Here is a 13,492-nt window from a genome sequence, read left to right on the forward strand (position 1 = left end):
GTCGGTGCGTCGCAGCGTCAAGATGAAGCGTTTAGTGCTTGTCGCTCGATAAGTGTTGAGGATTTGAACACCAACATTGCGAAAGAAAACGCCCGGGTTTGCGGTCGATAGGCACGCGAGCGCAGGCGCGAGTAAATGCTGCTACAGAAGTCGAAAGATCGCATCAGTCCGCTGGCAAACTGGAGAGCGGTTGCTGCCAGCAGCGCCGCTGGCACGCGGCGGAATGACGTCTCGTCCGCGTAACATGCGATTTCTCGCGGTCGTATTTTCGCTCGCTATAGCATGGTTACCACATGCCGACCAAGCCGCGTGAGTATTCTCACATCATCATGAGGTCATGATCAGCATCATTTAAGTCATCATTGATGCGCACCGAACCCGCACCATCCCGCATCGATCACCGCATCGCGAAACCATAGCGTGCGTGCAAACATTAAAATCAAATTTAATTTTCTGGTTTTTTATAATTTTTAATCCGGCTTCGCAAACTTTTTTAAAAGTATTTTTTTATTTTAATAATTAATTAAAATAAGAAATGTATTTTTTATTATTCTAATATTTAAATAAAAACTTTTAATAAACATTATATTATTATTTTACGCCACTAACTTTTATTATCGGCTTTGAAAAATAAAATTGGGAGTATTAACTTCAGGATGGATGATAAAAAGATCCTAATATCCCAACTACAACAATTAATTAATATTTTAAGTGAAGAAAATATATTGTTAACTTTATTTTATTTTCAAAGTTCAATATTGTCTATTACTCATTAACGTAATGAAAATTAAGTGTGATATGCAGGGAAAAAATAACATTAACTGCTGTGTTCCGATAACATAAACATTTCAATAAACTTCAAACTCTTTAAGTAGGAAGTTGATTTTTTTACAACTAAAAAAGAAGTACTTAAAAAATAAACCCAGTTCAAGATGTATCAATAGAAATTTAAAGTAAAATATAAACAGGCGTATTTCCTGAATCTTAGTGTATTCTTTTTATCACTTGTGTCCGAGCACTTGACTTATAAATAAGCTACAACAAAAAAACGATAAAAAATTTAAGTTAATCTAAGTCATACGAAATCTATTAAAAAACTAGAAGACCCGGCAAACTTCTTGACACCTACTTATATATTTGTGTTAAAAAATAATATAAAATGTTAAAAACAGACCAAAAATTTCTAAATTCCTTCCTCCTAATTTCTAAATAAATAATAAATATATGACAACCAAGTGCCAATTTTTTATTTATAAAAAGACAAAATCGTTAAATACTTTTAGGAACAGTTTTATTGGAAGGTTCATCTGTTGTTTTCTGCATGTTTCTTCTCTTATTTTTTTATGTTTCTCATCGTTTAATCCTTCCCTGAACTTCCACAAATATTAGAAGATCATAAGCCAAACCCACAGTAATTCATTGTTTGATATATATAAGATAGCATGATTTTTGTAGTTATAATAAATCAAAATTGTTTATGTCACACACTTTAAATTAATTGTATTTAAAGAATAAGGCTGAGCTTGGGCGAACAGAAGATTGAAATTATATTTCATTAATGGATTTAAACGCGAATTTATTTCATTATTAACTAAAAAACAATCGTGATCAGCAAAAGGGACTCATTCGATATAAACGTTGCATACATACACTAATAAATAATAAACAATATTATAGCACCAAAATTATAGTAAATATTAACAACATAATTTGTATTCCGTTGAAGTCTATCGTCTTAAAAAGAGAAATCTATTGAAAGTCCCTAATAAGAGTTCAAAATTAAATTGCAATCTTGATGACACCAGTAAGACTGGTTTTAATGCGGATAAATTAAAAAAAATAGTAAACAATATTAAAAAAATAAACAATTATAACTAAATAAAAGTTTAACTAACTGCTAACGCTTGCATAATTCTAAAACAAGCATTAAACTAATTAGATTTGACAAGTGCACTCCCGTAAGTCGTAATTCAAAACGTTTTTGACTCACACGAAAGTTATACTTAGCGCTTTGCATCTTAACTTCTTAATTTAAACTTTTTTGTATCTACCTTGTAGATCTAAGGACAACCGGTATCCTCACAATTTTTACAATACAATTAAAAAAATATTTAGAAATGAAATGAAAAATTGTATCCAACCATTACATTTGGTATATGCACTCTCGTATGTCGAAGTTCAAAACGTTTTTTTACATACAAGAAAGTAATACTTGATTGAGTCTTAACCTTAGTACCGAGAGCAAAAGCGAACCAACATCAATATTCAATTCTGAGCTAAATATAAAAAAAATCGTATCTCGTTCCAACTTTTTTCCTTTGCCTCTTATCACCTATATTCTGTTTTGTATCTAGTCGATCTAAACAACCTTCATCGTAATTGTCGCTTATGCAGAAATAATAATTTTCCAATTTTAAAATCACTCCTAAACCTTATTTTTGAGCATAAAATAATATCAATCTAAATCGTCTATGAATCGAATTATAATAAACAGTAAATGTCTCTTGGTAACTCGCGATCTTAATTTATCTTATAAACATACAATTCAATAAATACATCGACTTTCGCTTTTCATAAGTTAATGAAGCATGAGAAGATTAGTTTAATAGCAAAAGTACACAGTTACGTCTAGCCACTCCGTCTAGAGCTTCTTGTTTTGAAAACGTGGTGAATTACGCAAAACCGTTGTAAACACGATAATGGACTAGAAACCTAGATTAACTTCACAGTAACCTATTTAACAGAAACTACGTCAGAAATAGGATTATTAATGCTATTTATATACAACGTTCTAATGATACAATGAATCTATTTATCACAATGTCACAAATATTCTAAAATGTATGCTATCTTAATTCTAACCTTTTTTACCAAATTTTGTATGTATTCATAACGAAGAAATTTCTTAGACTTTAGTTGTATGAATAAAAAAACACTAATTATGATGATAATCAATTGATCTAATATCAATAATGGAAGGACACGCTCAATTGGTTTCAAAGCTAACATTTGAAACTAATTGACCATGGTTATACAAGCCATGCATTGATACACTACAATACAATTATACACTAATATCGCTTTCACAGCACCTCAACGCAAATAGTTAGAACCGTTCATTAAAATTAACGGATACTTAAGATTTACAAAAGTTATATAGACTCAATTCCAAGCTAAACCCCACTGTATATGGCTTCCTTAGCTGTTAACTAATGGGACACGCATCATTTCTAAACATGGACGTATTTGAGTATATCTGTGAATAATTATTTTTATTTTTAAATGATGTCCACGTAGAATTGGGAATTTTTCATATATCTTTTGTTTTTTGTCGAAAAGTTCGTGGTATAGTAAAGATTAGGCGATCAAAAAAGATGATATATAAGTTCACCCACACGGGTAGTATAATAGTAGAAGTATGCCATAGAGTCAGTCTATAACTATTTTTTTTAGTTTAAAAATATAATTACTTAATCATTAAGAAGAAATCAGTCTTATTGGACCACTTTAACCGAAAGATTCGTGCCAATAAGAGACGATATAATACTTTATTCACTAACAATTATTAATAAGTTCCAAAAAAATAATTAATTACTTCATCATTAAAATATCCGTTTAAAGGTAATAAAGCCCGCTAATTTTAGTCTGTACGAATATCACATTAATTCAAATACATCGGCGGCTGATTGAATAAATAATTTATTTACATCAAGCCTTTGTATCATAAAATGTAAAAAGATTTAACGAAGCTGTTTAAAATACAATTTACCGTTCAGTAATGAAAGATAATTGTAACACTTTGTTTATGTAAAAGGTGAATATGTCGCAAAAACACAACCATTATGGATGACACTAATACTATTTCGTAAATTTAATACTGTATATTCGAAACATCATAAGATCATCTTAATTTAACTTTGAAATTTCTAGAAATTTTAAGCCAACATTTATTAAATTTAGGACAGCTAACACCATCCGACTCCAAAAAATATTAATACATATAAAACTGTTAAACTCCCTTTTTAAAATTGAAAATATTTACTTAAATATATCGAATCGAAATATAACCAACGGCTATCGCAAATATTGCCGATCGTTATATAGCTTACTAAACAAATAATACATAGGTGAAATAAGCTTCACGTTTAAAAATTGCCCGCAAAACCGCTTTAATAAACCAATATGGACCGTTTGCATTTCAATTTTACCTGATGGAACCACTAAATTGATAAAAACCTACAGGGTTACTATGCAGCAATCGATGAAACTATAATTTCGATCCTTGAACTGGTATCGATATAAGTGATAATTTTTCGCTTTAATAGACGGTTATGTCCTATGTACATAAATACTGTGTATTCAAATCGGAATGTTATTCCGTTTCTATTGTTTTACAAAGTGGACAAAATATATATTTTAGAAAATCACTGCAGAAAATAAAATGACAGTTCATGTTTATTAATTTGTAATCCTACCACTGACAAAAATCTATATATATATATATATAAATGAATCCCTATTTTCCTTGGTCACGGAATCACGTGTTTGTTTTCTTCAGAAATAAGAACCTATTTGAAATGAAAGAAATAATTAAGAAAATTACGCGCAAAATTAGAAAATTTATGAATACTTTTGTTACGATAGCAAATTTTATTGTCAGTGCTAACAATTCAAACTTTTTTCATGTAACCTTATGGCGTTTGACATAACATTGACAGAATGCGTGCTGCAAATATCTTCAAAGTGGATGTAAGAAAAATGAATATCGTTTAAAATAAATCCTTCGATCAGAGTTATTATATTGATAAGATACATATAAAATAATTACAGTCGCTAATTGTTTGTGAAATTAATCTTGAAAATCCATGTTTTTCACATGGCTAGTTATATGTCGTCTGTTCTCGTGTCAGAAAAACAAACAAAGAATGTTGTATAGCATAACATTTTTAGTTAATTATACGAATTCTATATTAATATTCATAGTTAAGACAGGACAACTTAAACAAATATAGCCAGATATTAAATACATAATATTTACCTACAAAAAGGTTCAAAAATTTACAAAAGGTAACAAACTATAAAAAATATTCAATACATTTAACCAAGAGATACCTAATTTGCATGTGTTGTGTGACGGGGTAAAATTGAGGGTAAGTACGTGAATATTCCACGATAGCATAAACAAGTCAAGGCTTAAATATTGGTCGTTGTATGTCCGGGATGTGCTATACAAAACTGAGTATTTTTGCATAGTTAGTGTTGATGTGAAGAACATGAATCAAAGAGCGTTTACGAGTCTGGTAGGCAATTATTAAAAGTAAACAAGTAAGGGAAGTTTTACTGGAAGTGTGGTCCAAATAATTTTATTTGAGATGATGTCATGTAGTAGCAATAAATCGTATTGTTTTCGTCGAGAGTCTAAAGTATCAATTTTAAATGTTCACGCGCGCGACTGTAATCTTTCATATGAAAATATACAATACAAAATGTTAAGTAATGAGCAGATACTGCTCATGGTATTGAAATATGTTCCCGAAAATATCAACCAATACGTTGTTATCATCAAGCTTAATGTTGACTGCGCCACCATCAGATTCTAGATAGCGTTTATTAATAATGATAGATTGATCAAACATGTTTGATTGAGTGCGACCGTAATTACCCGGCCTTTATTGATTATATGTAACTAGTTTTGCCATTATTTAATGTTCGGATGCCTGACTTTAGTCAATAGTACTCATGGACTTGTAATTTAATTATTATAGTCAGCAGTTTACAATGAAATTGATGCCATAGTAACGAAGTTATTCATTTAATCAGGTACTTGACAAAATACGATCATTATAATTATTCGCCTAGCGGCCAGGTAGCCTTTTGATCGACCGCTTGTATGACGTTGTATTTAATAAATTCACAATATTTTGGGATAATAATATAATTGAAATGCGAATGTTGAAGTAATACCAGATGCCATTTTTTAAAATCATTGTTACTTTGACTTCATATTTTTTGTCTGTAGTATATTGTATATATCAACGTTATCAAAATATTTTTAAAATATGTATTACTTATATTATTTTTATTAATATCGGTAATTATAATTAACAAAGGGACCTTTTAAATTCCAGCAGGCTTTAAAGACACATTACAGTTTGAAGTTTAAAGCATTTTATGTCAAAATGTCGGTACAGGAAATCCAATTTCAATAAAGTTTTAAATTTACAATTGACGTTAAGTTCTAAAGTGGCTGTCATCATAAATTTTAACAGTAGCTTATATATCCAATAATAAATCAGTCGTGTTATAACCTTTTTAGGTCTGGGCCTCAGATTTCTGTATCCCTTTCATGATCATTGTTTTAATCTTATAGGCAAGTAGGTGATCAGCCTACTGTGCCTGATGCACGCCATCGACTTGTTGGGTCTAAGGCAAGCCGGTTTCTTCACGATATTTTCCTTATTATTTTCCTTATTTTATATTACCGTTCGAGCTAATGTTAAATGCGCACATAGAAAAAAAGTAAGAAAAACCATTGGTGCAAATCCGAGGATCGAACCACCTCAGACATGAGAGCTTATATAACATAGGCTAGGAAAATTGTTTTTTTAACACATATTTCGTTCGATTGTGATCAATCAAGTATCCAGTGCAATCGCACGCTGGTGTCAGAACGTGTCGTGTACACATTCCGTTTGACCATCTTTAATTAATAATATCAGCTGACGAACGATTAAAAGCTTCATATTCAGGTTTTAAATTGCTACCACAAATTTTTACGCAATACAACAGAATGAACATGATCTTTCATTGGAATTATAAATAAAAACAACTTGAATACTTGGAAAATAAATTTGTCTTCCCACATTGTTTACAAACAGCTACTCAATCAAAAATCAAGCTAAAAATAGCGAAAGTAATCAAAGTAAAAATATTTAAGAAACCCAAGAAATGTTGGAACAATTTTCTGAATTATGACATGTAGTCAATATTTATACAATGTTAATTATTTGATGGGCTGATAGGGTAATCGTTTTAATATGGCGCAAATAATTAAGATTCTGAGAAGGTTTTGCCTCCATTAATTATACGTAAAATAATTTTGTTTTAACCGTAGCTGTAGTTTAATATTAAATAATAAAGCTTTTTGTTATAAAAGCTCCGCCCTATTAATGGTTCTTAGTTTTTTCAAACATATTGTAATAAATAAATACACCCTCAGTAGTTTAGGCCTAGGAATCAATAACTTATGAAATCAAAAAGTTCTAGTTAGATAATTTACTATCTTATCCTTATTATTCAAGTTATAAAATAATTGAGGCTTATTATAGTATGTTTTCGAAAACAAAAGATTAAAGGCTTATTGAAATGACAAACATATAGCAATTTACTAATTTGATGAAACGCCCTTAACCCCTTAGCCCTTTACGGGTTTGTAACAATTTGCCCGAATATAGAAATTTCATATTTATGTAATTCAAAAACGAAATAACTGGAAACAGCTTATGTTGGATAAACCGTTTGGTACCAATATAACTGTGTGAGTTATAAATATTATGTTTATTTTAGTCTTACTAGAATAACGAAGCAGTCCCAAAACAATAAGAGTTACTACGAGTTTGTACGAAATATGTTTTCAATTAAGCATCAAGAATGTGTCCACAGATTAACACATTAATTCGGTTGTTAAAAAAATCTTTCTCTTTTTGTCAAATAATTAATTAATAACATTGTTATGAAAAGAGGCAGTTTAATACTTTAGTTCAGTCAAAATTACAACCAAGCATACGTTCTGTTACAAATTAAAATGCGTTTTTTAGTTATTTTGAATTTGGAACACGAATATTATTTTAACAACATCTTTCGATTTTGCACAATTTCACATATTTTTTCGTGTTAACAAATTACAATATGGAATGGGGCGTTAAAGAAATTAGGATTGCAGTGATCGCCTTGCACAAAGAGGGTATGAAGCCGTTGCAAGCAATACAATATATTTGCTACTATTTGCGATCTTGCACATGATATAACAATCATTTAGATTACTTTTTCAGAACTAAATATATCATCAAAAAGTCAGAAGTTATTGGCAGTGGTCGTTGGTTAAGTATTCTTCTAAATATAATTTGTTTCTCTTACCGATACACATTATAAACGAACAAAATGATCGACTACATTGAATAAATTTTATTTAAAACCGGTAGTGTGTTAAGTGCAAAAACAAAACAAGATAATCCGTGAGATTGATGCTTTAAGAACCTAAATCAATATTTGAGGGGTGCATTAAAAACTCCGCAGAATTGAACGAGCATTGCTCCAATGAAAAATTTTCCGTGGAAAACGCTTACATACTTTTTGTTTCACGGCGGTGTGTTCAAAGTTGTGTAATAAACGTCAAAGTACGTGTTTCTACAGTATTTTGTAAAAATTGAACGCATATTTGCTGGTCGCCAATAAATCCATCTTGTTTGTAAATATTTCGGATATTTTTAGCTTATTTCGTAATGCAATTAATAAATTAATTGATATGTGTGATTTTATTTTGCCGTCGATGTACAGTAACGTTTGGTTTTTGTGTAAGAAATAGCCGTATTACAAGTTGTAGACTTTATTTTAAAATGGTAAATGGCTAGAGAATTGAAATAGCTAAGCCATAAAATCATTTTATAAGGAATTACGTCACTCATAATTGTGGATGATAAAAGAATTGGATTGTCTACCGGTTATTCTGTCAAAACTACGAGATCGATGAGTCTCGCCTTTCACCACGTGGTTGTATGGGACAATGTTATTCGGCGATGAGAGAAATAAAAATGTATCTATAAATCACTAGCTATCAACTTGGGAATCAATTAACCATTCTCTTATTAACTTTAATTGTCTGTTAGCGATGTTCCATTTGCCATGGTCCAGGCCGTTATATGGTTCTAAATATAATAAATAATAATAATATAATAAATAATATAAATGTGATATATTAGATATATAGTAATATTGGACAATCCTCTGACTTAGAGCTAGTATAATTGGCCAAAGACAGAGAGAGTTATTATTATATGCTATGTAGAGAGAGGTAGTCGCGATTTTGATAAATAACAAAATAGAGTCAAGCACACGTTTTTAACTTTACCGAGAAGTTTACATTAAGCATATTTTGTAAAGGACTTACCCCATTCGGCTAGTGGCTTGACGTAACTACAGGTTAAAGAATCCCGGATGGGGCTGAAAAAAAAACCTTCTTTAATATCTCAATGGAAGTAATAAGTTTGAAAGTTAGCGGTGTTAGAATAGACGCCGCCTTGGATAAACATCTTACTCTGGGGCTGCTGTTGTGGTATTAAGATCGTTTTAGATATCCAACACATCATAGCGTGAGAGTTATGGAATGAAAAATGCCTTTACGATCACACTCGAGTATAATACCTCCTGAATACAAGTCTAGATAAGCCGTGGCTGTGTCGACCTGGCGGTCATTGGTATTAGTGTTAGTATTATACGTATAAGCGTTAAATAGGGATTTTATCTGATTTATAAATAACGTGGCATGGTAGAAAAACCCATAATTAGTCTAATAAAAAATTCGGGTTTAACTTCGCAACAAATTCAGTTAAATATTTTTATCGGTAGAAACCATATTTCTTTTTAACGAATAGTATTTTGATATTGTGTGTAGTATTAAGTAAGCGAATAACTTTAAGTATCTTATAAAACTTACGTATCATAACAGAAGCTCACAAAAGAATTTGCAAGTGCAAAGAGCTTTTACGTGAACATTTTTCAATTTTAATAGGAAATGTATATATAACAGGCTCAATTACTAATATCACAATAGGAGAACGAAGTACGCTCAAGCAACATGGGTGGTCATCATCATCATCATCATGATGATATTCTCAAGATTCTTAGAATCAGTATGTCAATATGTATTCTGCCTCTATAATGATCTCAGAATTACACTTATCAATATCTTTTTCTTGTCTTCTTCACCTATTATTCTGAACCATGCGTGCAAGTGCTAACTGCATAGATATAAAACTCAAACCGCAAGCTAAGGGTACACTTCTTATTGATTAATTTAGATAGCATCGTAAATATAATAATTAAAAAAGCGTATTCCCTCAGACGGCTACTAGATAAATAGCGACTAAAGCTGTGTAACTCAGACAATTTTTATTGCATTAACACATAAAACAATAAGCTTGAATTCTCTGTCGTTTTCACTTCCGCACTTTGAAATTAAATAAACGTGAGCAAACATTATTTTACTTATAAACACTTAAAACGCTTTAAAAGTAATATAATGTTTCATACAGGTGTAATAAAGTTGTGGTATTTAAGTCCAAATAATTTTCAACTTATCATTGCTTATTTAAAAATAGTGAAATTATATAATTTAATTTGATTTGAATTAGTATTATATTTCAGTAGATTGTAAAATATTTATCAAGTTTGAAAGCTAAAATTTAAACGCTCATAACTACAGGTGTAATTGCGTTATTCTATGTGCGGTGTTCCAGGAATTTCGCAACAATCGCTGATCACTCAATTACCTTCAAACTCGTTCATTATTCCCCTAACAACTCTATTGCCAATATTGTCCTCTATTGTAAAGGAAATTTGTATTTGAACACATAAATGTTGATCACGATTAAACTGATAAATTTAAATATTTGTATTTAAGCGATAATGATCTGAAATGTATGAAGAATATTAACATAGTTTGGCATCTTAATAGGCTTTGGCTTAAACATAATTGTGGCTGGAAATAACAGCCTACTTGAAGTGGCTGTATGCCTTTGCCCCAATAGAGTTCTTTACTATCCCGAGGGCTCCAAAGCCAGTATCTTTTTAAGTGCCAGTGTTGGTTCTATTAGTTACCTAGCCACCCACCTGTCAGTAACAGAGAGGAGCTGGAGGAGCCTAAGTTGAACTGTTGTGAACTTTGCCTCGGATAGAAAAGTTGTTATTACACAGATAACCAATTTCGGAATACCTGTATGACGTAAATATGTATTGGTTTGTCTATAAATCTTTTTCGCTTTTTATGGACAGTATGTATTTGTGTGTGGTTTTTGGTAATAAAATATGGATGGGATTTGACATTTCCTTGAATGTTTTTTTTATAATATGTGTGTAATTTTGAATGCCGCAAATATATTGTTTATGAAAAATTTTAACAGATCTTAAATATTAATCACAATTTCTTTATCTGAGAAACACCGATTTCTTCTTGCGCCAGATAAAAATATACATTTTTGTATTAGATTTTGTTTAATCAGTAGCGTTAATTAAACAGTTTATTAAAATCCCCACCGTGAATAATTAGATGTTGTAAGTTAATTGCTAATATTTGGGTCGTTCTTCTAAGAGATTAGGAATATATTTCCCAAAAAAAGTTCGACCCTTGGTCAGCGGGTCCGCAACGAGCGTGACGCGTGGTATATCGATTTGGGGCCGTACCGCAAATTATACTAAAAAAGTTATTTGTTTCAAGTGGGTTGAGAGAACCAGACCGAATTTTATCACATGCCATGCATAAAAGATAGAGGCCTAAGAACTAGATGTTGACTATACGCTATTGGAAACATACGAAGCCATTCTGCTATTATTTGTATAAAGATAATTAATAATAAAATAACATTAATTATATATAAATTAAATAATTATTATTTTATAAATTATTTGTAAATACATATATTTTATCTTCCAACAATCGTGATGAATTATGACATCGCAATAATATCTTTTAAGAAGTATTATTTGTAATATGTAGTTGGTGTGCTAAGCAAACAACATTATAGTATAATCATCATATAGATTAATCTACACAATAATATCTATGTAGGTCAGGATGGTTTTGTTTAGTTATTGAGTGAACTAATTCCGAATACAGGATTTATTGCGTAAGTTCGATCGATCTCGTCTATCTCAGGTCTAGACGTTCCGCGTTCAATTGTACATCTGTTTAGATTGCAATTGATCTGGATAAATTCCTCGTATTCTGTCTAGACTATAAAGTGAAAACTTAAATGGCAATGGAAAAATGAGCAAAATACGATTAAATATATAAGTCAAATGGGAGTCAAGTTCAATTGTTGGCCAATTCAAGAGTTGACGTATAAATAGATGCCAACTTGTATAGAACAACTGAACAATCCTTTTTTAAAGTAAGTAAGAGGTAACAATTCCATTAACGCTTATAGTATATTTTATTGTACGATAGAATTTGTTGATTACAACAAAGGTAACCCAATCGAAGGAGATGTCAATCAGAGGTTTCAATCAATATTTTAATTTACATTTTTGACTCATTACTGGGCTTGGCATCGTCTATTTAAAATTCATGTAGAATAAATATTTATAGGTTTAAGGATACACTTCAAGATAATCTTTAATATAAACTTCTACACTTATAGAAAAACGTAAACGTACCGAGTAACAATTGTTTTTGAACGATTAACAACTTCCTTGGTTTTCTATTCAACATTATCTCTGTACAGCTAATTATAAATTTACTAAAGATTAACTATTCACAGCAGATTGCCGTTTTTCAACAACAAAAAGGGCTGTGATTAATTGATGCTGTTATCAAATAACAGTAGCTGGCACACATCTGTAAAGTCACCTGGCTGGGTGCCATTTTGTAATAGAACCAGGCCAAATAGAACTATTGCGTTTAAGTCCAAATGATATGTAGTGTACGAAATGTATGCACTTTTTTGTATGCATTTATTTTCTATACAATGTGGTTTTTATGGTACAATGTTAATCTTACTTCAAATAATATGATTAATAACAACAAATATCAATTTTATTTCGAAATATCTCGATACACCCAGTACCTCGCTACACAGTCGAATTGTTTTGAATCGAAATATACAAAAATATTTATTTCATGGATTTATAGAGTCAATATTTAAGACGAAATCGTTATATAACCTAAAGTAAAACGTGAAATTAATTAAACAGATAATAATATAAAATGAGTAAGGCTACATAAAATATGATATGTTATGTATTTATAATTGAAACTACCAAAGGGATTTTTTAATAATTATATGGAATGTATAGCGAACATTTTGTTTCACGTAGCAAAGCCAAAGTCAAAAGAAACTTTTGTACGACAGGTCTTTATTTATAATTCACACCAGTAAATTATATTTTTAATTTGTACAATTTAAATCCCTGACTCAGACCTTTCGCTAATTAAAATAAATCAGTAGATAACCAAACAGAATTTCGGTAATTTTAGTATTACGTAAGAGCACGTGGTGAATTGTGAAATAACTATAAGGTTGGGGTGGGGGAGCATATGAGAGGTCGTTACGCCGGCGCGATAGCCCCGGGTGATGTCGATTGTTCATCTTACGGGCCAACACGCTCGCTTTGAGAAAATCTCGTTTTGCATCGTAAAAAATTCAGGCTACTTCACCTAGTTTCATAATTGCAGGATTATGATTTTTTTATGTTCTCTGTTCTAAATAGAGATGACTTA

General features: G+C 30.7%; 1 protein-coding gene across 1 annotated transcript in view; it reads left to right on the forward strand.

Moving 5' to 3' along the window:
• Window positions 1-203: 203 nt before the first annotated feature.
• Window positions 204-13,492, forward strand: part of LOC123718780 (gamma-aminobutyric acid receptor subunit beta-like) — a 32,102-nt gene continuing 18,813 nt past the window's right edge. Inside the window, exon 1 of the mRNA XM_045675568.1 lies at window positions 204-309. Coding sequence (XP_045531524.1) covers window positions 224-309 — 86 coding nt within the window. The 5' untranslated portion in view covers window positions 204-223. The remainder of the gene's footprint in view (window positions 310-13,492) is intronic.

Source organism: Pieris brassicae, chromosome Z, assembly GCF_905147105.1.
Source record: "Pieris brassicae chromosome Z, ilPieBrab1.1, whole genome shotgun sequence".
Taxonomy (NCBI): Eukaryota; Metazoa; Arthropoda; class Insecta; order Lepidoptera; family Pieridae; genus Pieris; species Pieris brassicae.